Source organism: Acinonyx jubatus, chromosome D1 (genome assembly GCF_027475565.1).
Source record: "Acinonyx jubatus isolate Ajub_Pintada_27869175 chromosome D1, VMU_Ajub_asm_v1.0, whole genome shotgun sequence".
Classification (NCBI taxonomy): Eukaryota; Metazoa; Chordata; class Mammalia; order Carnivora; family Felidae; genus Acinonyx; species Acinonyx jubatus.
The window spans coordinates 98,413,227-98,438,761 of record NC_069390.1 but is presented as its reverse complement, the minus strand read 5'-3'; the positions used below and the strand labels follow the sequence as shown (position 1 = coordinate 98,438,761).

The window sequence follows — 25,535 nt, the reverse complement described above, 5'->3', positions numbered from 1 at the left end:
GGCCAGTTTCCTTCAGAGGGCCACGCGGAGGAGGAGAGTGGATCTCGGGGACCGGGGACCAAAGGCCAAGGAGAGCAACCTGGCAACTTGCATTAGCTCTGGGAGGCAGATGAAAGGAGCTGGGGAGGGCAGAGTTGCGTGGAAGGTTTTTATTTTGGAAAAGCTGTGCAGAAAAACATTCAACCAAATGTTGCTGTGAAAAGACAAACCCAAATCTTAAGCGTTAAAAAAAATTTAGATCAACCAAACTAGCTCAGAAGAGGGGAGGAGGCCAGTAATGGTGGGAGGACTCACAGCCTGTCAGGCAGACGGCGGGCCTCCAGCGGGTAAGGCCATTTCCCTGAGCACTTTGCAGAGGAAGACAGGGCGGTCGCAGGGCTGGAGTGGCAGTGGCCGAGCCCCGTCATAGTCCTGCTGCAGACTACCGTAGTGAGGCAGCGCGGGCCCTGGGGAGCCGTGCCAGGAGCATCGTACCGATCCCTCAGGACGGAGGGTGGGGGGCGGTGGTGAAGGAGTCAGGGGTATGTTCAAGGTTGGCTTCTGATCAGGGCTAATGGAGGCAGCTGCTTTCAGGGCGAGTGTGGCTGGGCTGAGGGCTGACTGCCATACCTGTATGTCCTAAGTTCCAGGCGTAGGCAGGAAGGTGAGGGAGGGAGAGGAGGGGACTGTGGTTTCTAGGTCCTGGGTCATCAAAAGGACAGGCAGATATGCAGGGGCTCTTCCCAGCCTTCACCCTGAGCCCTCTTCCTAAGTGACCCCAGTGATGTTTCCACTGAGAGGCTCTTCTGGCCTGGTGGGCACCGCCCCACCACATGGGTGAGGGTCCCTGTGACCCACATCACCGGCCTGCCCAGGAGAAATGAGGAAGCAGGCCTGACAAACGGGAGGGGCCGAGCCTTTGTCCAAGACCTTCTCACCAAAAGCTTTCAGGAGGAGGAAGATCTGGAGGCTATGGCCACAATGTCCTCTGGCACCATTCCTCTGTCACTGCACCTTGAGAAGTCCCTTGCCCTCCCTGAATGTAGTCACAGGGAGCTCTTGAGGCCTGTGGATTCCCCATGTTAGCATCAGGGCCGCCTTCTCCCCAGAGTTCCTGGGACTTCGGAGCAGCTTTCCCAGCTTCCCTGGCTCGGGGAAGGAAGAGCCTGGCCCATGTTGAGTCTGCTGGGCCCTGGGTCAGCAAATCTGCTCCTCTTTCCCCTGCAACAGGTCTGGGGGTAGCTGATGATGAGGGTGGTCCAGGGCCCTCCTGTCCTGGGACAGGCCCCAGTCCCCTTGATCCAACAGGTCCGGGACAAGGGGACCAGAGGTGGTGGCAGGGCGCTCACTTTCTGTCTCCACTCCATCTGGATCTTTGCTGTTGCAGAGTGGCACTGATTCCAGTTCTGTCCCCTCCTCCCTGGCTTTTTGGCTTCGCTGGGGCCAGTGGCAGGGTCCGCTCCTACAAATGCGGTGGGAGGCCACATTCCTCTGGCTCAGGTATATTTCCAGCATGTAGTAAACGGTCCAGAAGATGGTAAAACTGCCTACCAGCACCAGAGTCTGGGAAAGGTCAAGCACCTGAGTTACGGATGGTTTCCCAAAGCCCTGTGGCTTTCCTCAGCCCAGAACGATGAGCTCAGAAAGTCTCTCACCTCCCAGGGACCGCTGCCCCACCTCAAAGCACTTGACCCCACTGAGCAGTGCCCTCTTCGAGCTGGCTAGTAGAGTGGGGACCCAGGTCTTCCCCACCCCTCACTTCTCAGGTCACTTGGAGCACCCCAGCAAGGACCGACCGCCCCCCCCCAGCCCCCTCCTGCCCACCTGGAGCTGGAGGCTCGGCCCTCGTACCTTGAGGGTGTTAGGGGTGATGGTGTAACCATCTTCCTCAGGGATTTTCAGCCCAGGAGGACAGGGCAGAGTGAAGCCATCATGCAGGTATTTTCCACTCATGGCACTTTCTAACAGTCTGTGGAGAAGACAAGGGATGAGAACCCGCTCTGGAACTTGGTTCCTCTGCCTCCTGCCCTCACCCGTCCTCCCACCTTACCGCCGAGGAGAGGGAAGTCCCAGGGCAGCAGGGGAGGGGGGTGGTGGTGGTGTAGTGTGGGTTCCCAGGGAGGAGGGGGCCCTCAGTGGCCTCTCCCAGCCCCCCGAGTTGCGGTCCCTCTGGCACATGAGTCTGGCACCTACCGCTGTCTGTCCCTGATGTCTACTGGACTCCACACAGAGCCATACAGGGTCAACTGCCACTGTTGGAGGGTGCCGGCCTGGGGCGTCTCGTCTCCTAGAGGGGCAAGAGAAGCACCGTGAGCCCTGCCCCTGTGCTGGCCGTGTGAGCAGAAGAGGCCCTGCCCGCCCCCCCCAACCTGGGGGCTTGACCCCACGGTCAGCTGAGGCTGTGCGTGTCCCACTGGCTGGGGGGCTTCTGCAGATGCGCCTCACGGGTGCCCTCAGGGATGGACACGGGGAGGCTGGGAGGTGGGACTCCGAAGCAAGGAGGCTCGGCCTTTAGCTCTTTCATATTTTCAGGTTTCAGCTGGGATTTTGCTTGGGGGAGGAAATAAAATGTCCTTCTACTAAATTAAAGGAAAGTTTGAAAACCACTGGTCTAGGGAATACCTAGCTTGACTGGAAGCCGGGAGAGCTGGGCTCAGTTTCCAGTCTCCTCGCTGGAATACTGTATGACCTTGCACCGGCCACATCAGACCTCTGGGTGTACCTCGGTTTTTCAAAAAAAAAAAAAAAAAAAGAAAAAGAAAAAAAAGAAAAAACCAAAAAACCAAAACAACAAAAAACAAAACCAAAAAACGGTGAAAGTTAGTCCTGCCCTTACCTGCCTACCAGGGCTGGCCGAAGGACGGTTATATGTGAAAGGACTTGAAATGTGGTTTCAACAAGGAATTTTTGTTGCTATCCTGAGGAAAAATGGATCAGTCACTTCTCCAAGGAATATGAGAGGGAGTACCAACGAACAAGTTTAGATTTCGGTGCCCATATTCTAGATGGGGCATACTTCTTGGCATCTACCCTGTTGGTCCAATGGCGACCCTACGTATTCCCCGTGGGACGGTTTCTGCGGGGACTCTGAGCTCCAGAGGGACCAGATGGAAGGGCAGGCAGGCTTACCCACATCCCTGATAACAAGTCTGTAAGTCCCCTTCGCTCTCTCCCCCCAGCATCGCACAGTGGAGAAGGTCCAGTCATTGAAGCCATTGGGATCTCTGGGGGAAAAACAGAGTGGAAAACCTGGTAGGCGCGGGGCAGGGAACTGACCCTTGGCCCACAGACGTGATTTCCTCCCTGGAGCAGCCATGAAAATGTAGCAGTTGTTGCCTGAGCTACAGTCACTAGGGAGCGTGCCCTGAGGGGTCCTCCAGTGCTGCCTCTGTCCCCTGGGAATGGGACAGAGGACTCGCATCGATGTGTCCTCATGGGAAAAGTAAAGGTGGCAAGACCACAGGCTGCGGGAGCTCCACAGATCTAGGCTTCCCGTTACTTCCTCAGGCACTTCCTAGCTCTGTGACTTGTTTCCGCATTTGTAAAGGCAGCTTACAAAGGATTAGAGAAAATATCTGTCAAGTGCGGCGCTTAGCACATTGTAAGTGACTTGTACAAAGCAGGTCAGAAATGGCTTCCAGCTGCCACAGTCAGCCGGTGCCATGATAGCTCAGGCCGGTGCCAGAGTCCACTTTTCCCGTATCTCTTCCCCGCAAAGACCCTTGTTGCAAAAAGAGCTCAGAAGGGACAGACAGGTGTACGTACGAGTCCATGCTGCGGGGGGCGCCGATGAGGGACATCATGCCACTGGGGCAAAACAGTTTGAGTTCCAAGCTGCCGCGTCGTGGATGACTGATGGAGACGGTCACGGCCACGTGCTCTAGGGTCCTCAGCCCCGACATCTCCAGGTCCATCCTGCTGACTGTGGGAAGTCAGGCTGGGCAGCTGGGAAACCAGCCCCATAAGCACTTACGCCCTCCGTCCATCCCCGCACACACAAAGGCACATACTCATCGAGGCCACGTACAAACACCTAAGGCAGTCCTAACCAGGACCTATAGCATACACGAGTAAACGGAACGCGGAGGCTTCTATCAAGGGATTTACAATCTAGGTTAGACTCTCACTGGGGTGAAAACATACTCAAGACACAGGGTAAGAATCAAACAGAGCAACGTCATTCATTCAGCCAAAAAGTAACTTCGTGAGTCCCTCCTACGTTTCAGGCACCGTACTAGACGCTGGGGATAGAAAGGGAAGTTGGACGTGACCTCTACCTTCTACCTGAAAGTGGAGAATGATACGGTGTGAGGAATACATAACTGATGCTAGAACAGAGAGGAGTCAGGTGGGTTCAGGCGCACGGCAGGGAGACCCGGCGAAGAAGGAGATGAATACAGACTGCTAGAGGGTTTTGGTAGGTAGCCGTGCCATCCAGGAGGGGAAATGGCACAGAGGTAGAGGTGGAGGTGGGCAGGTCTCTTACCGAAGGCGATACAAATCTCTAAAAACAACTACTGAAATAAGTACACTTCGATGAAATTATGCTGAATGAAAAAAATTCACTATTAAAAGAATGCATGGTGCATGATTTGCTTTGTGTGATATTCATGAATCACGTTAAGTGTGGAGACAGACGCCAGATTAGTGGCTGCTGGGCGCTCACAATGGGGCTGAGGGGACAACCACAAAGGGGTGATGAGAAAGTCCTGCGAGGATGTCGGGTTCTGGATCTTGATTGTGGTGGTGGACACACAAGGCCACATATGTGGTACAAACGCAGAGCCTCCTCCCTACCCTGAGACACACACACACACACACACACACACACACACACACACGAGTGCACATCTGACTGGCGAAATCTGAATATGCTTTAGAGACTGTAGCAATGCCATTGTCTCGGTTTTGATACTATACTGTGATTATTTCAGATATTAACACGGGGAAGAAGGTGTGTGAAATCCCCCTGAATATGTCTTCGCGACGCAGTGAATCTACAGTTATTTCGAAACAAAGTTTAAGAGAATCACAAATGACTGAAGTAGAAGATTCAGTTGGGGAATGTTAAAAAATCAGGTGGCAACGAGAAAAAAAATCTCTCTAAAGCACTTCTTCCTTCACTTATTCATTCCAACAGGCAAGGCAGAGCCCAGCACTTGCACTTCACACTGAGAGTGTGGACGGCGAGGATTGAAGGACAAGGAGGAAAGGAAAGGCTGGAGTCTGTGGCACCGCTTCCTGTCCTCCCGGGACCTGTGCCCACTGGCCGCCTGCGCGGCCCCCTCCCACTGCGTTCTGGGAGGCGCTGGACCCTCATCCACCAGGGCTCCCAGGACTGCCACCCCCCCCCCCCCCCGCCCCGCCCCGTCGTGACTTCACCTGCTTTCTCTCCTTAGCTCCAAACATCCTTTCCCATCCCACTTCCATGACCACACCCTGGGCCTGCTCATTATCTGGGACGGCCTGGCTCCTGAAACTCTCATGGCGGGTTTCATCAGATTAATCAAAGACATATCAGAAATGTAGTTGAACAAAACTGAAAAGAAAGAGGCCCCGGCAAGCGTTAGTAACACGTGGGTGAATTCCCATCTCGAGCTCCCTTTGGGCACGCGTGTGCACGTGCACGTGGTCTTCAAGTCCATCTGGCAAGTCTTCAAAGCCAATGTCCTCCCTCTTCTGGAAACGAAGCCATCCTGTCCCTCCACTTCCCTCACTCCTTTCCTGACCCCTTCCTTCGTTTCCTTGTGATCCATCCAGCTGCCCTTTCCTAATGGCTCAGATCCCACAGCTCAGCTCCCCAACACTCTCTTGTTTACGCTCTCAAACCCCTCTGCTTTCTTTTCCCTTCACAGCTACTGGCTGGCAAGGGTTCAACGAGGGACCAGCCCCCTTATCCATCTTCTTGCTTATGTCTTTCCTACTGCAGATGAAAAACAAAAACAAATAAACCCTTTCTCAACTCTTCGCTTCCTTCTACCCACCAGTGTTAAGAACAGGGGCTCTGTTGGGGCATCCGGGTGGCCCAGTCGGTTGGGTGTCCGACTTCCGCCTAGGTCATGATCTCACGGTCTGTGGGTTCGAGCCCCGCGTCGGGCTCTGTGCTGACAGCTCAAAGCCTGGAGGCTGCTTTGGATTCTGTGTCTCCCTCTGTCTCTCAAAAATAAATAAACATTGAAAAAAAAATTAAAAAAAAAAAAAAAAAGAACAGGGGCTCTGGAGCCATCCAGCCTGGGTGCAAATCCCAGCTCAGCCCTGTCCTAGTTGGGAGAATCAAATTTGTTTCCTTATGTGTAAAAGGTGGATAGTAACAGTACCTGCTTCATAGGGTTGCTAGGAGGATTATATTAGTTCATATACATACAGTACTTAGAACAAGCACCAAGTATTAGGACCACGTAAGTAGCGGATATTATTTGTCTTTACGGTTGAACTTCTTGGAAAAGATGTCTACATTCGCTCTCTCTACTTCTTACCCCCTCATTCATTCTTAACATTTTTTCCTGTCAAGATAGCATAAGTGGTTTTAAAAGCAAATTGGCCCAGAAGGGCTCAGTACGTAAAAGAACAATTTCCCACCCCATCCCTCACCACCTTCGTGAGCCACTCCCCAGGAGCAAACACTTTTTCTTGCTTTTGATTGTTTTCTTCTGGGATCTACCTTCATGTTTCCAAATAATAACTACGTATGACTATTTCATGGTTCATCAATTTTTGGCATTATTTATCAACTTTTGATTACAGCAGATAAAGATTTAATACCACGCCCACATCTTCTCCCTGCCTTGCCCTCCCCTCCATCTTCTCTAAATGGAATTTAGCCAAGTGGTACATAATGATCATATTTCATTTTCTGAACAACTTGCTGACTTCCCCTCTGGAGTTAATAATCGCCCTCCTTTTGCTTTACTTAAATTCATGTCCCCATCACTGACTCTTCCCCAGCTGCACAGAAGAACCACACGAGCTCTCTTGAATACTGTTTCTTCAAATGAATAGATTTGAAGCTCCCTCAGTGCCACTGTCCCTGGGAGACTCACCCTCTGCCTTCTTGTCTCCCGCTCCTATCTGCTGCACTGCCGTTGGGTTGGGACCTTCCTTTCCTTCTCCCTTGGGGTTTCTGTTTCCTGTCTGTCTGTACTCCCTTTCCCTCTTCCCCACCCTTTTCTCTCTTGGTGTTGCCTTCCTTGTGGAGGCACTGTATCGTCCAGCAGTTTCTGACGCATGAAAGCATGAATAAGACTTGCGTGCCTGAAAGTATCCGTATCCCACCCTCCCGCATGATAATTAGGCTGACTTTCGGCCTTGAAAATAACTGTCCTCAGGATTTGGAGGTTTCCTTTTTCAAATGGCCAGTGATCCTTATTAGCTTCAAAAGCCGGTTGGAAGCTCTACGCATGAGTGGAGCTTTGTACGGCAGGCTTCCCTAAAATTAGATGGCCTGGGACCTGACCAGTTCGTGGAGGAGCCCTCCACATGAGTATCTCCGAGTCTTTTGATGAGGGGTCCTTCCATTGTTCCAGGGAGAAGCCTTCCAGTCACCTGGCTCCAGGGCCTTGGGATCTCTCCCAGTACACTCTCTGTCTCTGGAGAACAAACCTCCCAACTCCTGCCAGGATAAGGAAGGGGAATCACCTGGCTGCCAAGAACGGGAGAAGGTGCCCAGGAGTCTACCTTTCCACTGATCCCTATTTTTGGCCTCATACCTCATGTCTGCGCGTCTCCGTGCATCTCCCGGAGCACCTGGGGCCTCTGAGTCCTGAGCCTTTTGGGATTCTGTGGCACGAAGGGGCTTGTTTCTTAGTATCACCCTTGTAGGTATTTGCTACGCAATTTTCTCAGCCCTGCTCACTTCTCCATTCATTTTCCAGCTTCCAAAACTGTGATGAGATCTCTCATTTGCTGGTCTCTCCCATTCTCTTTGTCTTTAGGCTTATGCCATTTTTACTCCTTTATTCTCATTTTGGTGAGGTTTGGGAAGAAAAGCAGAAATAAAAGAACATGTTCAACTTGCCATCTTTAACCAGAAGTCTTCTCCTGTCCTGATTAATTACTTAGCAAAGCACAATCCAGCTTTGCCCCTGTGACTACACTGAAACAATACTCAAGGTCACCAATGGCCTGGGTGGCAAACCCAGGGACGCCCTTCTGCCCTTGTGTACTTGCCCTCTCACTGAAACTGCCATGAAATCTCGTGATGCTGTCCTCTGGATTTCCTCCTACCCCTCAAGCCCATCTCCTCTCTCCTCATTTTTCTTCAGAGGCATATTTCCTCTGTTCACTCCTTTAATGTCCCGGGTCCTCTTTTATCCTTTGTCTGCCCGCCAACCCCGGTGATGCATTCTTCCCCAGACCTTTTCTTCCATTCCTACGCTGCTGACTCCCAAACCATTGCCATCAGTCTAGACCTTTGAACTTACTTCTTCAACCGCTTTCTGGATATAACCTCTAGATGTTGCCCAAAAGCCTGAAACACAGCAGAGTCAAATTCTCAGCCTCAATCTTCATACTCTGTAGCCCTTGCCCAGATCTGTTTTCCCACCTGGGTTCTTAATCTCATTTGATGGCATCACTATCTAGATGTTGCTCAAGCTAAATAACTAAGAAATCTTTTTATATATTAATAAATATGCAATACTGATTTATATAAGTGTATAAATGTACATATAAACATTTATATGTACATTTATATACATATGTGTGTGTGTGTATATATACATATATACACACACACACATACACTTTATGGAAAATTCCAAGCATACCTAAAAAAATAGAACAGATGTCCTCAACACCTAACTCCCATAATTATCAATATATGGCCAATCTTGTTTCACCAATGATCCTCACTTCTTCCTCTTCCCAGAGTCTTTTGATGGCATCCCTAGGCACCAAGGAATTTCATCAGGAGAGACTGCGTATGTATCTCTAAAAGATAAGAGACTGCGGGGCGCCTGGGTGCCTTAGCCGGTTAAGCATCCAACCTCATCTCAGGTCATGATCTCACCGCTCATGGGTTCAAGCCCCGCATTGGGTTCTGTGCTGACAGGTTGGAGCCTGGAGCCTGTTTCAGATTCTGTGTCTCCCTCTATCTCTGCCCCCCCACCCCCACCCCTGCTTGCTCTCTCTCTCTCTCTCTCTCTTTCTCAAAAATAAACATTAAAAAAAATTTTTTTAAAGAGACTGCTCTCCTTCACCCTTCCCTACCATCAGTTGGTGAGAGCTTATCTTGAAGGCTCCTCACACAGATTTCAAGGTCAAGTCCAAACTCCTTACCGTGGCACATGGAGTTCTAGCTGGTCCTGCCCCCAGACCCCTGCTCCAGCCACACATGACTCGTGGCCCCCTGAAGCTCTGTTGCCTCTGCACCTGTTGCCCCGGCTGCCCGGATGTCCTTCTCCTCCCCTCTTCTCCTGGCCAGCTACCTGCTGAAAGGCCAGTCCTGGCTTCTCTGAGAGCCCTCCTGTCTTCCCTGGACACCTGTGTCATCTCCACTGCAGACGGGGCACCTTCCCCCTACCAGACTGTGAGCTCCAGAGGGCAGGAATCCTGTCTAACTCTGAATCCTCAGAACTTAATACAGTGCCTGGAATGAGGTGGGTCTCGCGTTCGCAGAATGAAAGAGTGAATCGATTAAGAGACATGTCACAGAAATAAGCGAAACAGTACACTGCAGTGGAATGGACAGGGGAAGACCGGGGCAGAAGCAAGGGGTACAGCGGGGCTGACCATGCCACAGCTTCATGTGTGGGAGCCTAGGGAACGGCAATGGCTCTGACAGAAACAGAGGAAACCTGGAAAGCAAGCTGGCTTTTGAGGGTGACAATGAAATGTTAAATTTTCTGTATGTGAAATGCAGCGTGCTGGCAAATACCCAACAGCACATGTGACCTGGGATAGGAAGATGAAGGGAAACACTGGCAGCATAGTTGGAGGAGAGCATTAACACGGCAGAGAAAGGGCTTACAGAGAGTAAATGACACGTTCGAGAACATCATGGAACAGAATGGAATCCAGAAAGAGCCCCATGAGGGCCCGTCTGCATTCAGATGTATACACGGTGGCATGCTACCTGCCTTTCTTACTGGTGTGTTAGAGACATAGGTGGCCGTGCGTGTGTGGACACTAGAATTAAGGCAGCTAATACCTTAAATGAGTGGATACTTAGAATAGTGCTTGGCACATAAAAAGCATTCAAGTCATAGTTGATGATGATCATATTATTATTATTGTTTGGCCTTTGGTAAGTTGGGGTCTTTTTCATGCCTCTCCCTGTGGCCAGAGGGCTTTCTTTGTTCACAATCTTGCGGAAGCCATGACGATCTCTGTCCTCCCCCTGGTAAGGGATCACAATAAAAGATTTCGATCCAGGAATCGTTTGTGGAGAGCTGGTAGTCAAAGTCACGAAAACTGCCGCACAGTTCGAGAAACCAGAGGGAGGAGAGAGAACTGTGGGATGAGTCTAAAGAGGCACTCATGGCCTGGGAGTAGTGACAGAGCGAACAAAGGACACGAGGACCTCGGGCAGAGAAGCTGGAAGAGGGCTCTGGAGCAGAGGAGGTCCCGGAAGCTGGACAGGAGGGAGGCTGCTGCCAGGGCCCCATTCGTAGGGTCAGGGCAGCAGGCCGCTCGAGAAGGATGCAGTCGGAACCAGCCCCCTGGGCCTGGCCGGGAAAGGGGCGCTGTGAGCAAGGAACCGAGTCTTCAGTGGTAGAGAGCGCAGGTGATAAAAGTGAGCCATGGCTTTAGTTAATTCACTTGAAAGGGTTACAGGTTAAAGGACAGCAGGGACTTTGTTTTGTTTCCTAATAGGTGAACGGAGGACACTTGAAGGCAAAAGGAAGAGTTGGTGGAGAGGGAAAGACTGGGTCGGACAGGTAAGGTGTGGAGAAGGGAAGGAACAGGACTCATCCTGTAGGCAGAGGTGAGCCCGTTATACTCAGACTGTAAATAGGGTAAGATAAGCGCAAGGGGTTTCAGGAAATTTCTGTAAATACAGAGTCTCTTGTGTTTTAGACACTCCTCCCAAACGCCACTGTCCCTCCCACCCTCTGGTGGAGATTTCAGACCCAGAGTCAGATGTAAAGGAACGAAGGGCCTCCAATCCCTTTTCGTCCATAACCTCTGTCTCGCTCTCGTGCTGCCCAATATGACAGCCACTAGCCACTTGTGATTAAATTTAAATATAATAAAATTAAAACTCAGCTCCTCACACAAGCCACATTTAAGTGTTGAATAGCCTCAAATGGCCAGTGGCCACTGAATTGAGCAGCGCAGATAGAGAACATTTCTATCATTGTGGAAGGTTCTAGAGTCTTCGTGGTATTTTGCCTCTTCTCCCATCTCAGCAATGTTCAGCTCCCTCCACCTTATAAAAGGTCCATTTTGAGCCCTCAGACACCGACTATCCCAGGTCTTGGGGGGAAAAGACTACAGGTTGGCTATGGGAGCAGGTCTCTAGACTGTCTAGGACTGAGTTGCCCTGATCTTTTGTTAATTAGAGTCCCTTCAACCTCCAAGCATCCCCACAAGCTTGCACTTTCTGTCCTGTCTGCTCGGGGGGCAAATGGAGTCACAACAGAGGGGAAGACACCTTTTCTGACTGCAGAAGTTCACAGCAGTCCTGCCTGCTGCCCTCAACACTAGCAAAACTCTGGGTCTGTGCCTCCCTTTGCTTCATCCTCTTCCCACCATTCGAGTCCCACTGTCCCCAGCCCAGGACAAGTTGTCCTTCTTTTTGTGTTGCCCAGTGACAGACAAGCGGTGGCCAGGTACCTCTGTACGTAGGGAGGTTTGCCACACAGGCTGGGGCGATGTCCCCCGGTCAGACAGGAGGAAGCAGAGGATGACGAGACTGGAAAGGCCCCAACCCTCTTCTAAGTCAACTTCTATGGGACAGGTGCGGTTATGGGTTACTTTGTCACTTAAAGGACGGGGGCTTGGGAGAGGGAGCCGTGGGGGGAGGTACAAAAGGCACACTATCTCCAAGACTCATGAGGGCAGAGCCCGGGGCCCTTCATTCCCAGGAATGTTCCTGCACTTCTCTGCCTTGGCTGATGCCCTTTCCAAGATAGCATTCCTTTTACGGAAAACACAGTGAACGGGGCCCGTGGATCTTCTTCCACGTAGAGGGAAGCTGGGCGAGTGCTGGACGTGGTTAGGGAGAGAGACGGCGGAACCCCTGTCAGGGAAACCTCCGCCCCAAGAGGCCGCCCCTGCCTGTCCCTTCTTTGGCTACTCTTCCTCTTGCTATTACTCTGGTCTGATCACTTTCTAGGATCAAACCGGAAGAAGTGAGGACGGAGTTCTAATTTGCACACAGAGCATGGCATGCTTCAGTCTTCACACAAAAACAGCAAATAACCCTGCCTGTCAAAATTCTTCAAGGGACCGCCCCCCAGCCCCGCCAGTGCTCACATGGGGCCTCAGGGCAATCTTCCCCGCAGATGCACAAGCACCCCCATCCGGCTTCCCTCGTCTCTGCGCAGGGGGTCAACCTCGGTGCTCCTCACAAACCACATCTCCGATTTGCAGACCCTCAGAAAATCCCACCGACCCCAGGTGTGAGGGACGGGCGGCTGCACCCCAGGGTGACATCTGCGTCCTCCCATCCCACTCCCGACACACCCCATCCAACTATCTGTGTATTAGACAAGCTGGATAATCAAAGGAAGAAACTCATCTACTTCATCCAAAGGCCACTGGGCTGAAGAGAACTGCCTGGCAAGTTCCTGGCATGCAAGTCAAAGGAGCATCTTTCAACTCCTGCCTCGTCGCCCGAGTCCCAGTGGCGCCCCTCCCCCAGCTATTCTGACCGGTTGCTCGGCAGTTCTTCTCCACTACTAGTAACTCAGGAGAAAGGTCTTATTTAAGCAGCCAGGGGGCCAGCCAAGTCAGAAGCAGCAACATGTCCTAAAATGGTCAAAGAAAACGCCACAGGTCTGGCTGCAGCTCAGCTCCTAAAGGAAGGGGCTAGAATCGGGCAGGGATGAGGAGTTTGACTTCCCCCGTTACCCCGCCCCAAACCTCAATCCCCAGATTAACCCCCTTTCTGCTGACTACTTACCATTCCATAGGACCTCCAGTGTGTGGGGGGCCAGCGGGATAGCCTTGTTCTCTTTTAACACTGGGCTGACATAGGAAGCTAAGTAAGGGACCGAGGTCCAGATCTATTAAAGGAAAGGGGGTGGTGGTGAATGAACAAGACCGACCACACACGCACGCACACACACATCAACTTGATCCTTAGGGCCCCGCTCTTATTTTCCCTCTCCTCATCACCTTCTTTCACTCCCAAGGCTCCTGCTGACCCCTGGGAGTGCTCCCTATGGAACCAGAGGCCATGGCTGTGTCCAGAGTGGAAGATGAGAACCACAGCACCCTGAGAGCCCCCAGCTATACTCTCTACCAATAGTTTGGAAGCCTCAATGACAATGTTGAGCCTGCCTCTTCATTTGAAAAATGGGTCATCTAGGATAGATGAAACAAAGAACACTGAGTACCCACGATGCGCCAGGCAATGTTTTAGGCGTTTAGCCCCCTCCCTCGGTCGCTCCATGCAGGGGTCCCTGCCCTGCCAACACCCGTTCACCTTGGCGGCATTAACGAGTCTCCAAGCATTGAGCAGGCCGAATCCATGCTGGTGGCTGTGGCTGAAGCCTGCCTCGTTGGTGACCCAATCTGCACGGCGATCCTCATACTGAGAGAAACAGAGATCCTGGTTAGTCTCTGGGACTTCCAAAGTGCAGCTGACCCTTGGGCAATTCAAGGGTTGGGGTACTGCCCCCTGCCCCCCAAAGTCGAAAATCCACGTATAACTTTTGACTCCCTAAAACTTAAGTCCTAAGAGCCTACTATTGACTGGATGCTTTACCAACAACACCAACAGTTGGTTAGCACATTTCATATATGTATTATGTATTGTATTCGTACAGTAAAGTCAGCCGGAGAAGAGAAAATGTTATCAAGAAAACCACAGGGAGGAGAAAATACATTTACTGTGGATCCACACATTCAGACCCATGCTGTTCAAGGGTCAACTATAATGTCAACAACCTAATTCTGGTTTCCTTGCTCGCCCTGCTGGCTGACCCGGTCTAGACTCTCCCACCAGGGCTACTAGGAATGGATTCCCCAAGGAAGGCTGGGACAAAAGGTCAGAGCCCCATGATGTCACCACCTCCATAGCTTGCTTCTAGAGGGAGCCAGGAGTCACCGGCCCTGGAATAAGGGAGCACAGCCAGAGTGCTCCTGTGCAGGTGAAACAGCACAGGCAGAATAGGTACGGATGAGTTGAGGCCTACGATCTTGATGGGGTCCCCACGCCTGTTCTAGACACAGGCAACTCTGAAAAGCACCGGGCACCTCACTTGTGGGACATTTAGAGTCTGAAGGCTCCTGATCCCTGCAAGCCCTTGGAAGCAGAACCCTGGGGAAGGCTGGGCCGGGCCATGGCTCCGGCTGCTAGGGTCTCACCTGGGTGGCTGTGAAGACAACGATGTGCTGGACGTCACGCCAGGTGAGACAGGGCCGCACCTGTAGCATCAGGGCTATCATGCCTGCTGCCAGAGGGGCTGCGGCCGAGGTCCCTGTGTGGCCCTCGGTGCAGCCTGTGCCCTTCTGAAGGTCCCAGTCAGTGGTCACCTGGGAAGTGGATTGGGGGGTGGGGGGGACTGGGTTAGACACGGAGTTCATAGGTGCTGTGGAGAGAGGGGTAGGGGACAGGGCCTCGGAGGAAGGCTCTCAGGTCGGCCCTGGCTTTGTGAGAGCTGAGTCTTTGACCAGAGGGAGGCCCACTAGCGGGTCAGGATAAAGGAAAATCCCTCATCACCCTAGGCCCCGCGGGACAAGCTCTGGAGAGCTGAGCAAAGAAGGCAGTTTACAGGGCTACTCGGGAGGGTCCGGCTGTGGGCAGAGAGGAGACGGAGGTGTGGGAGAGGCCTTATGTGCAGAGGACGGTTTCCTGATTCCTGCTCCTCTAATAACTGTGTCCCGAATTCCCCAGCCTGGCCCTCCAACCCCCTCAACCAAGCTAGACAGAGGAAGTGGCCCGGGGGGATGGGGGGGGGGGCGGGCAGGCTCCTGGGCCCCAGCTGGAGCTGGGACAGCAGTGACGGCACCATTCAAGGAAATCCAACTTGGCAGCCCGGCGATAGGGGCTGGAGTGACATCAGTGCGAACAAAGGGAATGTGTTCCCAGGGAGAGGGAACTGTGCCCTCGCCCACCCTGTGAGCTCAGCAAGGGCTTAGTGTCTACACTGCCTGCCCGCCCTGCTGCTCTGGGCCTGGTGCCTCAGTATGGTTCCCATGAGTCCCCCCCCCCCCCCCCACTCTACCTGTGGTTCTCAGGGGGAGGTGACAGTGGGGGACGGGAAGGAGAGTTGCCTGGCGGGGAGAGATGGCATCCAGTTCTTTTCATGCTCCTATCAACCCTGGAACCACAACGGGTTTGCCTAAACCTGCTCCACTATGTGGCACTTTGGATGTGGCACATGGTGCTGATGTTAAGACTTGAGAGTTTTTTTTCTTCCAGGCTTCTCTCTGGGTCAGACACCAGGGAGGTAACTTCTGCCAAGAGCTACCCTTTCTCCATTGTACTCACTGCTTCCCTCCCAGCTGCTACAGCAGCTGCCAAGAGATGTGATTTTCACTCAGACACTGCGCGCTCCCAGGAGAAAAAGGAAAAAACCCTCCAAGCTGCGGTCTCAATGAGATGGGGAAGGCTGGTCTGTGCCAGGGAGCAGACTGATTTTTTTTCCCTGTTAAGGAAAAGGCGTCACCGGGACAGTCTCGTTGTAGCTGGGAGGGCTGTGAACAGGCCTAGGTTGGCGGGAGCCCTGGGAAGCCATAGGAAAGTCCAGGGACGCACCCCGGCCAGCCATAGGGTGGGCAGTGCATGCCCCGTGCTCTGTCCTCAGGAAGACCGCTCCTCTGAGCTGGTCACTGAACAGAAACTGGCAACGCGGGGTTTCCAAGGAAGGACATCCAAAAGCTGGGAACTTGGATAAGCAAACTCTCTCTTCACCTCTGGACAAATCACAGTTCGGATGGAAGGTGGGGGTGGGGGTAAGAAGTGGAGCTAAGTTAGGGAACGGCCAGAGCAGCAAAGCAAGAATGGCACCCATGCTGGTGACGCCTCCTTGGGAGCGGGTTCCCCAGAGTTCCACCAGGGTTCCCTCTTCCTCTTCCTCCTCTCCCAGCCTGGCCTGGCTGGAGTGCCCTCTGAACCCAGACCCCTGCCTGCTGGGCAAAGGATCTCTTAGGTTTTCATTTCAACCCATTCCCTCCACCTTCCTCCCTGGGCGGGGGTGGGAAGCTGAGGTCCCCTGGCACAGGGCCTTGGAACCATGTGTTGACCAGAAGTCACTTACTGGCAAAACAAAATTTCAGTTTTGGAAAACGAACCTGACCCAGCAGGAAGACAAAGCAGCCCAATTCCCAGTGGCCCCAGAGAGACCTCCGTACCTGGGCCGCTGGAGAAATGTGATACCCCCGGGCTCCAGCCCAGCTCTTCCCCATCCCCATACTGCTCTATTCTGGGCAGCGGGGACAGGCAGAGAGCTGTAGGGTCACAATCCAGAGACCTGACTCCAACCTGCTGGGATGGAGCTAAGCCAGTGGGAAGCAGGCATCAGACTCTGAATTCTTTAAAAGCTTCCCATAGCCTGAGAAGCTCCACTGCCCGGCTCCAATCTCTTGTGTGATACAGCTCCAATTCTAGCTCTAAGGAAAGAACTGTTTCTTGGGCTGACTGAGACATTTCCCGGACTCGTTTTCCTGCCCGTCCCATCAAGACAACTGCTAGCTTTACTCCTGATGAGGAATGTGACCAGAACTCACAGTATTTACATAAGGGCTGAAGAGTAATGGAACGAAGGGTTTTTTCCTAAGCCCAGAGAAATTAGCCAAAGCCCAAATTCTACCAAAGGAAGACACTGCACATGAGTTCTTTAATCAGTGTGATGCTTAGTCGTTCCTATGACAAAACATATATTTGTAAGTTAAACTTTTAAAGATAAAGGCCATTTACAGATCTGTTTAGAGTCTTCGGCTCTGATTTTTCCGACAGTGGCATGCCCTCTGAGATCTGTATCTGCTAAGAGGAGGAACGTAAGGGACAGGGCAGGGAAGCAGGGACACGAGGAGACCTGGCTGTGCTGCCCGAGGGAAGTGTCGTGGGACGGGGGTGGGGAGCGCGGGCCCAGGAGGCACTCACGATGCTCCGGAGCATCTTGTCCCCACCACTGAAGGTGACCGCCAGCATGGAGGCACACTCTTCCGCGTAGAAAGGCATCCGGCCCTCCTCGTCCACGGCACCTGGGGAAGAGAGGAGGGGGAGCGGGAGCTGAGTTATCATCTGGGAGGCTGTCCTGAGTTTCAGAAATGATCTCAGTGGCCCAAGTGCCTCAGAGTGCCCACGCTCGTCACCTGAAGAGGCAACCTCAAGCGTCTTTCCATAGGTTCCGGGGTAAAACGGGGGGAGTGCCACCTCTATACGGACTCATCCGTTCACACACTCATTTTCCTCAATGCTTATTAATTATCTACTGCAGGTCACATGCTGTGAGGGGCACTGGGGCCACAAGGGAAAAGTCACAGTCTTGATCTCAAGGAGCCTGAAGTCAGGGAAGAAGTCAGGTAAGTAAATAAATACAACGGGACAGCAGATGCTATGGTGGGAAGCACAGGTACGAGGCATTTAATCCAGACTAGAGGGGGTCAGGGAAGGCTTCAAGCAGGAGGCAAGTGGCTCATGGGAAGAGAGGCTGGAGCAGAGGCCTAACCAGATGATGGGCTGAAAGCTTCCCGGAGTATGGTGTCTACTAAGGACGTCCTGAGGTCCTGTGAGAATAGGGATAGTCCCTCCTAACTATGTGAGCCTGAAGAGAAGATTGTACTTGGACAGTTAGACAGACACACAGAAGCCAGGGCGCCCCAAAACACACAACCCGCTCACCACTGAGGGATACGCACATTCCAAAACACACAACCCCCTCACCACTGAGGCACACGCCCCAAAAAATACACAATTCCCTCACCACTGACTGATACACACGCCAAAATGCACAATCTCCTCACCACGGTGTCCCACACACACTGAAATGGAGTCCCCTCCCCACCGAGCGACACACACACACACACGCACTCACACACATGCACGCATAACCACCAGGCCGCTACCTATGGTGACGGTGTAGATAGAGTTGGCATAGCCATCATAGTTGCAGTTGTCGTTGTGCTGGCCACCGTTCCCGCTGGCTACCACAAAGATGCTCCCAAAGCCCCGGCGGCCAGCAATCACCCCATGTTGCAAGGCAGCCTGAGGAGTAAAACCATGCTGGGATCAGCTGAGGAACTCCTAGGAAGACCTCTACCCTCCATACCAATTGCTTCCTCCCCTCCTAGAAAGAAATGCGAAAAAAGCCCAAAGGCACTGGGGCATGGGAGAAGGAGATTTAAAGAGGGTTACGAGAAGGGGAGGAAGACGTTAGCTGAACAACGGTCTGAAGGATATACACTGTTTGTCAGATAGGGCGGGGCCGGAAGTGGGGCGCTGAGCCCCAAATCACAGGGAAACAACTCAAAGCACTGTTCCACTTCTCTAAGAACCAGGGTCCCCCAAGCACCCCCACCTCCAGGTTAGGAGTGTTCTCCCAAAAGGAGGTGGGAGGGCTGGGTGATGTGAGTCTGGCACCACACACGGGGGTGGGGTGGGAAAGGGGGCGACCCGTAGTAGTTCTAGGACCTGAGTAGAGAGGGTGTCCTAGGTCTATCTTCATGCACTTCACTTACCTTTCCAAGCTGATGGGGGCCATCCACTGTCTTCCCATCATCATCTGGTCCCCAGCTGTTGAGAAATACCCAGAGGGGAGAGCCAGAGCCACACCACGGCTGCCCACCCAGGTCTTAAATGACCCCACCCACCCCCCGGCCTGGCCTCTTCATCTCCTCCCAAGTGCTCCAGGCCAGGACTGCCATGATCACAGGACACAGGGTTCAAGGATTCAGCCCTCACTCCAAGGTGGAAAACAGAAGTATGCAATAAGTCTCTTTTTTCCCTTGGAAACTTTCTCAGTTTAGGACTGCTTTAACCTGCCCCTGAAAATCCTTTCTCAGGTCCTCAGGAGCAGGACACAACACATATTAGTAGTGGGGGACGGGGGCCACCCATCTCCTGACGTAGAGCTCTAATACCAGGCTTGACGGGAGAGCACCCACAAAGGAAGTACTCAATCTGTGTGGGTTCTTGGGTCTGAGGAGTTCTCGATTCCTTCTCTAAGAGAAATGTACGCTGAGGATGATGTCATACATTTAAGGGAGGTACTGGGAGGGGGAACAGGTGCTGTCATTGCCATGAGGGCAGCCCAACTTCAGTTCCCCCTTAGGCGGGAACTCAGCCCCTGCCCCCTCCGTAACCATAACCATAACCTGAAGCTGGACGTGCATTTACGTGCGTAGGGCAGCGGGGCTGGTGCCGGGCATTTGGCTCGGCTGTGGTTGGAGAGGAGGCCTCATGAGCTTATTAAACATAATGAACATGGGCCAGACTGCAGCACTCCTCATATGGCAACCGGATTCCTGGGGAGACACGGGGCTTAGGACTGAGGAGGGACCCAGTGGCCAGGGATCTGGAGAAATCTGAGTGATGGACTTCTGGGTCGAACCCAGTAAGAGGCCCCTGGCTGCGACCTGGCCGAGCTAGCCCATTTTGCTGTTCTTTTGTTGGAGGATCCGTGCCAGGTGCTGAAGCCTTGCGCCCTCACCGTGTTCCTGGCTTACCTGCAGCTGTAGATGTCATTGATCTGATAGTGTTTGTTGAACGCCACAGCCTCCATGCTGTCTGTGAGGGGTCCATCCAGCACCCGGATACCTAGGCAGCGAAGGCCACATCAGCTCCTCAGTCTTGTTGGCCCCCTAGACGGGGAGCAGCATGGTGGGAGCCACACGTGGAGACTTACTTTTCCCTCTGAGCGCTCCTGTATCTCTGAATTTTTATACCATGTATATGGACCATGGTGGTTTTTAACATAATGCTACATCTTAGATGTTAAGGATCATGGGGTCTGGCAGGAAGAGCCTGGGCCAGAATGTAGGTAGCTAAGTTCCTTTACTTGCGTTCTTAATCATGTAAAACAGCAGTGCGATGCTTGACACATAGAAGGTGTTCAAGAAAAGGTACTCATTACCATTACTACTCCGTGGATGCCTAATTTCACCCTCTCAAATGGGGCGGGTCACATCCCGGCGACCATGTAAGGAAAATGGAGCTTTCAGAAGGGACTTGGTCCCTGAAGTTTCTGGCTCGCTCTGTCGCCTCATTTAGGGAGAGAGTTGCTGACCTCTGCTGGCGTGTAAGAGGAAAACAGTCACTCTATTCAGTGTGTAGTTTCCAAGCATTTACGAGGAGGAGTCATGGGGAGGGCTCCCCCGTGTACACCCTTTGCGTTCTGCTCTGATGGACAAAGGCTGAGAGGAGGAGCCTTAGAACGATCCCCAGTAGGGGCCAGTGCTGCTCCGCTCTCTTGAAAGGAGGGAGAGCAGACAGCGACCATCAGAAGGGATGACAGTTGGAGAGCTGGACGATAGCAGAGGAGCCTCCACAGACAGTAAGGGTCAAGGAGGAAGGGCAGGTAAAAGCGTACTTGGGAAATTATGAAGATAGAGTTATAACCCAGATAAGGAAAAGGAGTTACCATTACAGTGAGTCGGGTCATTTGATGGGACATAACCACAAACAGAAAAAGGGGGCAGGCCATAGAGTGGCTGGGGCTCGAAGTCTCCATCCCACATTGAGACCACTCTCACTTTTATCTGTTGTAGATGATAGGGTTTGTGGCTAACCGCATGTCTGAGACACCACGGCACTGACAGAACCCAATGAACTCATGTGTCCCACAGACACATATCATAAGCTTCCCTTTGCCCTATGCTATGTGTGTCAACAGCGGGACCAACGTGGTTCAGAACCTGGGGGAGGGGCGGGCAGGGGATGAAGACAGTCCCGCGGGAGAGGCCCCTGAGGCTGGAGTGGCAGGTACCTGCTATGCGGCTCCCATACGCCACTCCCACGGCACAGAAGCTGTTGTTGGGCACTGCGGCGATCTCGCCCGCACACCTCGTGCCGTGGTGATTGCCGTTCTCCACGTCTGGGTGGGGCATAGGGTCAGGGTCGTTGGAGTTGAGATCGTAGCTGCCCTCGGGGCTCTGAAACATGGCAGGGGCGACATGGTCATTCACAGGCTTTCAGGGGTCAGGCCCTGGAACTCAAGGAGAGAGGAGACCTGGGGAAACTGGGACTTTGGGGCTCCGGGCCAGCACAACAAGCCTGTCTGTCTCTCTCTGCAAACCACCCAGGCTATAGGCATGAGATAGGACACGCGGGGCAAGACTGAAAGTGCCACAGGACTCAGGGAACTTCCTTCTCATCCGTGGTGGAAGTGGGTCTGGGAGACTGCTCCACGGCTTGGGAAACCCAGGTAAAAGAGATCTAGGGCTACCTGAAGACCAGGCTAGAGAGGAAGGTGCTCAGAACTCGTGTGGAGAGGGAAGTTGCCAACAGGGACCGCTCCTTACGCCCCAGGGCAGGGAGCAGCAAGCGGAACCAGGAAGTGCCACCCAGAGTCCTGTCCCCGTGTCTTAATTGCCAGACTGGAATGCCGGCTGGGGGCAAGGGGAAGCTCAGCCGTCCCATCTCCCGGGCCCTTTTGTGTGGCCCAGTGACCTGGAAGAAAGGGAACCAGACGAAGGCAACATCAAGAAGGAGGTAAGACACGGGGGTCGGAGGGGTTGTCCCAGGGCCACTCACATAGTTGGGTGCGATGTCCTGGATGGTGTGCTCCACTCCGTCATCCACGACCACCACAGTGACCCCTCGCCCGGTTACATTGCGTTCCCACACACCTGTCACGTTGATGTCCCTGCCGGGGCTCCGCCGGTTATTCTGTAGGAGACACAGGGTCAGTAGCTATTCTCAGAGCCTTGGGAGGCCAGTGACACACAGCATAGCTCACAGACAAGCAGGCTAGCAGCCCCTTTTCAGGCTTGGCCACCCTCAAAGAGCCAGACAGAGGTTGTAGATCGATAGGTCTAGTGAGGATAGATGGACAAGTGAGGGCTTTGCCACAGCCTAGCTCCCTGGGAAAGCCTGGCGTCATTCACGGGTGGTAGAAGTGAAATGTGGCAAGGTTAAGGGTTGGACGATACAATTATTATGCCATATAATATGTATTTTCCTGGGCGCCTGCACGACTCAGTCGCTTCGGCGTCCGACTCTCGATGCCGGCTCAGGTCACGATCTCACTGTCCGCGAGTTTGGGCCCCATGTCGGGCTCTGCGCTGACAGCGCTTGGGATTCTCTCTCTCCCTCTCTCTGTCTGTCCCTCCCCCGCTCACACTCTCTCTAAATAATTAAACTTAAAAAATATATATACAAATATATACCATTTTATTAACATTACATAACATGCTACGAAGTACTTGTCATGTGTCTGACACACATATATTAATTCACTTATCCTAACCATAACTCCACAAGGTAGGTACTGTTACAGTCTCCACTTTACAGAGGGGGAAACTGAGGCAGAGAGCGGTTTAAGCAGCTTGCTCAAAGGGGTGTGTCGGTGAGTGGCGGAGCTGGATTAGACTCCAGGCAGCCTGGTCCCAGAACCCACACCCTCACCTCTGCAGCCCACTGGCTCCCCAGAAGTGAGTGCAGGGAAGGCGAAGCCCACAGCTGTGTCTCCTCAGGCAAAGGATGGGGGGGCAACCGAAGAGTAACACAGTCAAAAGCCCACTAACGAACGGAACACCCAGAACATATCCACCGGAAAGCCGAAAACGGCAGGGCTGGACTCACCAGGTGCCACTGCTGTGGGTACTTGGGGTCATTGAAGTGGACACTGCGCTTGGCCCGCTTGAGCAGCCTCTGCTCCGAGTGCCAGCGCACAGCTTCGTGCCCGGATAACACGGTTTCCGCCTGCTGCCGGGCGGCTTCCGCCTGCTGCTGCCCAGCCGGCTGGACGAAGAGGTAGTAGCCGCGGAGCTCCCCGACGCGCCCAGCATTCAGCAGTCCCGCCGCCTGGGCCAAGGCGTCTGCCTGCTGCTCCAGGGTCTCTTCCTCCCCTCCCAGGCTGTCCAGATGCACGGCCCAGCTTAGCCCCCCCAGACCCTGGGCTCTAGGCCCATCGGCCCCTGCCAGGCCCATGACCCAGGGAACCAGGAAGAAGAGCCCGGCTAACTCCAGCCAGAGGCAGGTGGGCAGGCCCGGGGGGGCATCCAAGTGTGGCACTTTCTGCCTCCCCTTCGGCATCAGAGCAGAAGGCTGCGAACAAACAGAAAGGACATCAGAGACACCTGCAGGAATCTGCAGGCAGGCCAAGCCATCAATGTATTACACCTAGAAATCCCCAATCCACTCCTTTTTTAAATACTTGATCCTCTTGTTTTAGTCACACTTATTCCTGAGCAACAGGGATAAGCCCTCAGGGGGGGTGTGGGCCAGTGCCAACCCCAGGGGATACCTCCACGGCATGATGGGCCAATCGCCATCTCACCAGATAATCAAATCGAATGTCCAATTGCTAACGGGCAACGCACTGCTCTTTGCCCCTGTTGCTGTGAAAAGGGCTTAGAAGTCATATCGCTCCCATAGGTTACTGGCAGGATCATGACTGCTCTTAGAAGAGACCTTCCTCCCTTTAGAGGGGACATAAATCTTCCCCCAGCTGACATCTCATCCGGTTGTCCTCACGGCCGACTCCCCACAATGGTGCCCCAATCCTACCTGGACTCTATGTGAGGGTGAGCTCCTGGTCTGGCTGACCACCTCACACTCATTTTGTGCAAATGGAGAAAAGGCATCACTTTCACTGAGTGGTGCTGGCTCTGAGCACAGACTGCAGACCTGTGGGCCCCAAGAAAAGAAGAAACGGTGTCCTCCCAAACCCAGGGGAGCAAGCAGAGGCTAGCCATGAACTCCAGGACCTGTGACCAAGGGAACTGGCCAATGATCGAGTATCATTTTCAGGGATCTCAAGTTGGCTGCAGACTGGCAAAGAACTGGCCAAGTCAGTACAGAACCCAGAAACCCTACTTCTTGTCCTAACCATCATGCCACCCTCTTTTCTTTGGACCCAGAGGCCTAGAAGAGGGCTTGAACTATTGCCAAAACACCCTCATCGAGAAGCACGGAGTACTACTTCCTAGTAGTCTAGGTGGTGGCTAACTTCCTGATTTCTGTATCTGTGACAGAGGCCAGGGGAAGTAAGAGTAGGCAGGAAGCAGTGGAAATGGGGAAAACCGGACAGTGTGAGCGAAAAAAGCAAGTGGGCAACCGGGAAGGAAGAAATGATTGGAAAGTAGCACTAAGGGGCTATACCCTTACGGACTAGCTCGGCAGGTTGGCTTGGAAGTGAGGGCTGAACACCAGACCCGGGGCTGGCACCCATGGTTTGATTTCAGAAGGGCCGAATTTAGAACTGGTGGGCAACTGTGGGGACAGGCACAGGTGGGTGGGCAGCAGAACATGTGCATGCCCACGGGTGACTGGGCTCCTTCAGAATCATCTGCTCTGTAGTCGTGTCACCCCGAGGCAGGGCTTAGTACCCACACACATACCCAAATGGATCCAACTCAAAACATTACAGGAAAATAGGTATTTTACTGAAGTCTCTTTGGAAAGGAAGAAGGGAACTTAACGCCACCTAACTTTTCCCTCCAAAAACCTGCATTCCACATTTCATTCCTCCTAGCCCTGCGGCAGCCTCCACTGTCCCAACATAATCAGATGCCTTTCCCACACATGACTAAGTAAAACAAAGTCTTGCCAGATAGCCAGATTATGCCCCACTTAGGTAGGCCCCTTCAGTCTCCTAGATCCCATTGATTTCCGGAAGAGAAGAGAAACCTGGCCACCACTTCCTCCTTCTTTCTGGCAGAGCAGTACCATCTCCTACTTCCACCCCAGGTTTCTGGGAAAGGAACCTTAAATACCCCCCTGAAAGCAGAGCACAACCTCACCCAACTGCTTTGTGCATCTTTACAGCTCTTGGGTGCCAAGGGTGAAAAGAAAGAACACGGGCAGCCCAGAGTCCAGGAAAGAGTCTGTCCCAAGAGGCTGTCCTCCTCCTCGTGCCTCTACACCCGCTTCCTAGAAATCAGGCTGCGTCTACGGTCAGTTTCACTGACTTCCCTCTGCCCCGTGCAATGTGTCCCCCTCCTCAGAGGGACCCGTACTACCCTGGAATCGGGACCCTACCGCCCCGTCTCCCGGCGCTGCCCCAAGCAGGGACTGAGGACGCCCTCGGTGCAGCCCCCTCGTCCTCGGACGCGGGCGGCGCCCCCCCAGCTCTGGGCCGCCCGGACTTGCCAGGCCCCGCCCCCACCGAGTGCCCAACTCACCGGCTCGGCCGCAGCTGCTGCCGCCGCCCGCCTGCGGAAACTCGCGGCTTCCCGGGAGCCCGGGGAGCCAGTGACAGTAGCATCACTTCCGCCCGGCGGTACAGCCAATCAGCGGCGAGGCCCCGGCCCGGCCGAGCGGCCCGGAGCAAACGGCGCTA

General features: G+C 53.4%; 1 protein-coding gene across 4 annotated transcripts; it reads right to left on the bottom strand.

Moving 5' to 3' along the window:
* Window positions 1-134: 134 nt before the first annotated feature.
* Window positions 135-25,522, bottom strand: PCSK7 (proprotein convertase subtilisin/kexin type 7). 4 transcript variants are annotated; one of them, XM_053204063.1, is made up of 17 exons: window positions 25,378-25,522; window positions 23,762-23,881; window positions 22,835-23,299; window positions 21,785-21,919; window positions 21,018-21,183; window positions 19,759-19,849; window positions 18,772-18,826; window positions 18,160-18,298; window positions 17,195-17,295; window positions 14,455-14,622; window positions 13,571-13,678; window positions 13,046-13,148; window positions 3,745-3,901; window positions 3,109-3,203; window positions 2,173-2,266; window positions 1,831-1,948; window positions 135-1,560 (listed from the first exon to the last, which is right to left on the bottom strand). In XM_053204063.1, the coding sequence occupies exons 3-17, from the start codon at window positions 23,285-23,287 to the stop codon at window positions 1,177-1,179; spliced, it is 2,367 nt and encodes a 788-aa protein (XP_053060038.1). In that variant the 5' UTR covers window positions 23,288-23,299; window positions 23,762-23,881; window positions 25,378-25,522; the 3' UTR covers window positions 135-1,176. The 4 variants fall into 4 exon arrangements, 2 of the variants coding, with proteins under 2 accessions (XP_053060038.1, XP_026892413.1); XM_027036612.2 differs by having other exon boundaries at window positions 135-1,542; window positions 25,378-25,521; XR_008290644.1 differs by lacking the exon at window positions 135-1,560 and adding an exon at window positions 2,816-2,897 and having other exon boundaries at window positions 1,910-1,948.
* Window positions 25,523-25,535: the final 13 nt, after the last annotated feature.

Coding starts and splice junctions, on each gene's coding strand:
- PCSK7 (XM_053204063.1), bottom strand. CDS start 23,287: ATGCCGAAGGGGAGGCAGAAAGTGCCACACTTGGATGCCCCCCCGGGC. Junction 21,920..22,834: donor ACCCACAGCAGTGGCACCTG/GTGAGTCCAGCC, acceptor TGTCTCCTACAG/AATAACCGGCGGAGCCCCGG. Junction 3,204..3,744: donor GCCCCCCGCAGCATGGACTC/GTACGTACACCT, acceptor TTTTTCCCCCAG/AGATCCCAATGGCTTCAATG.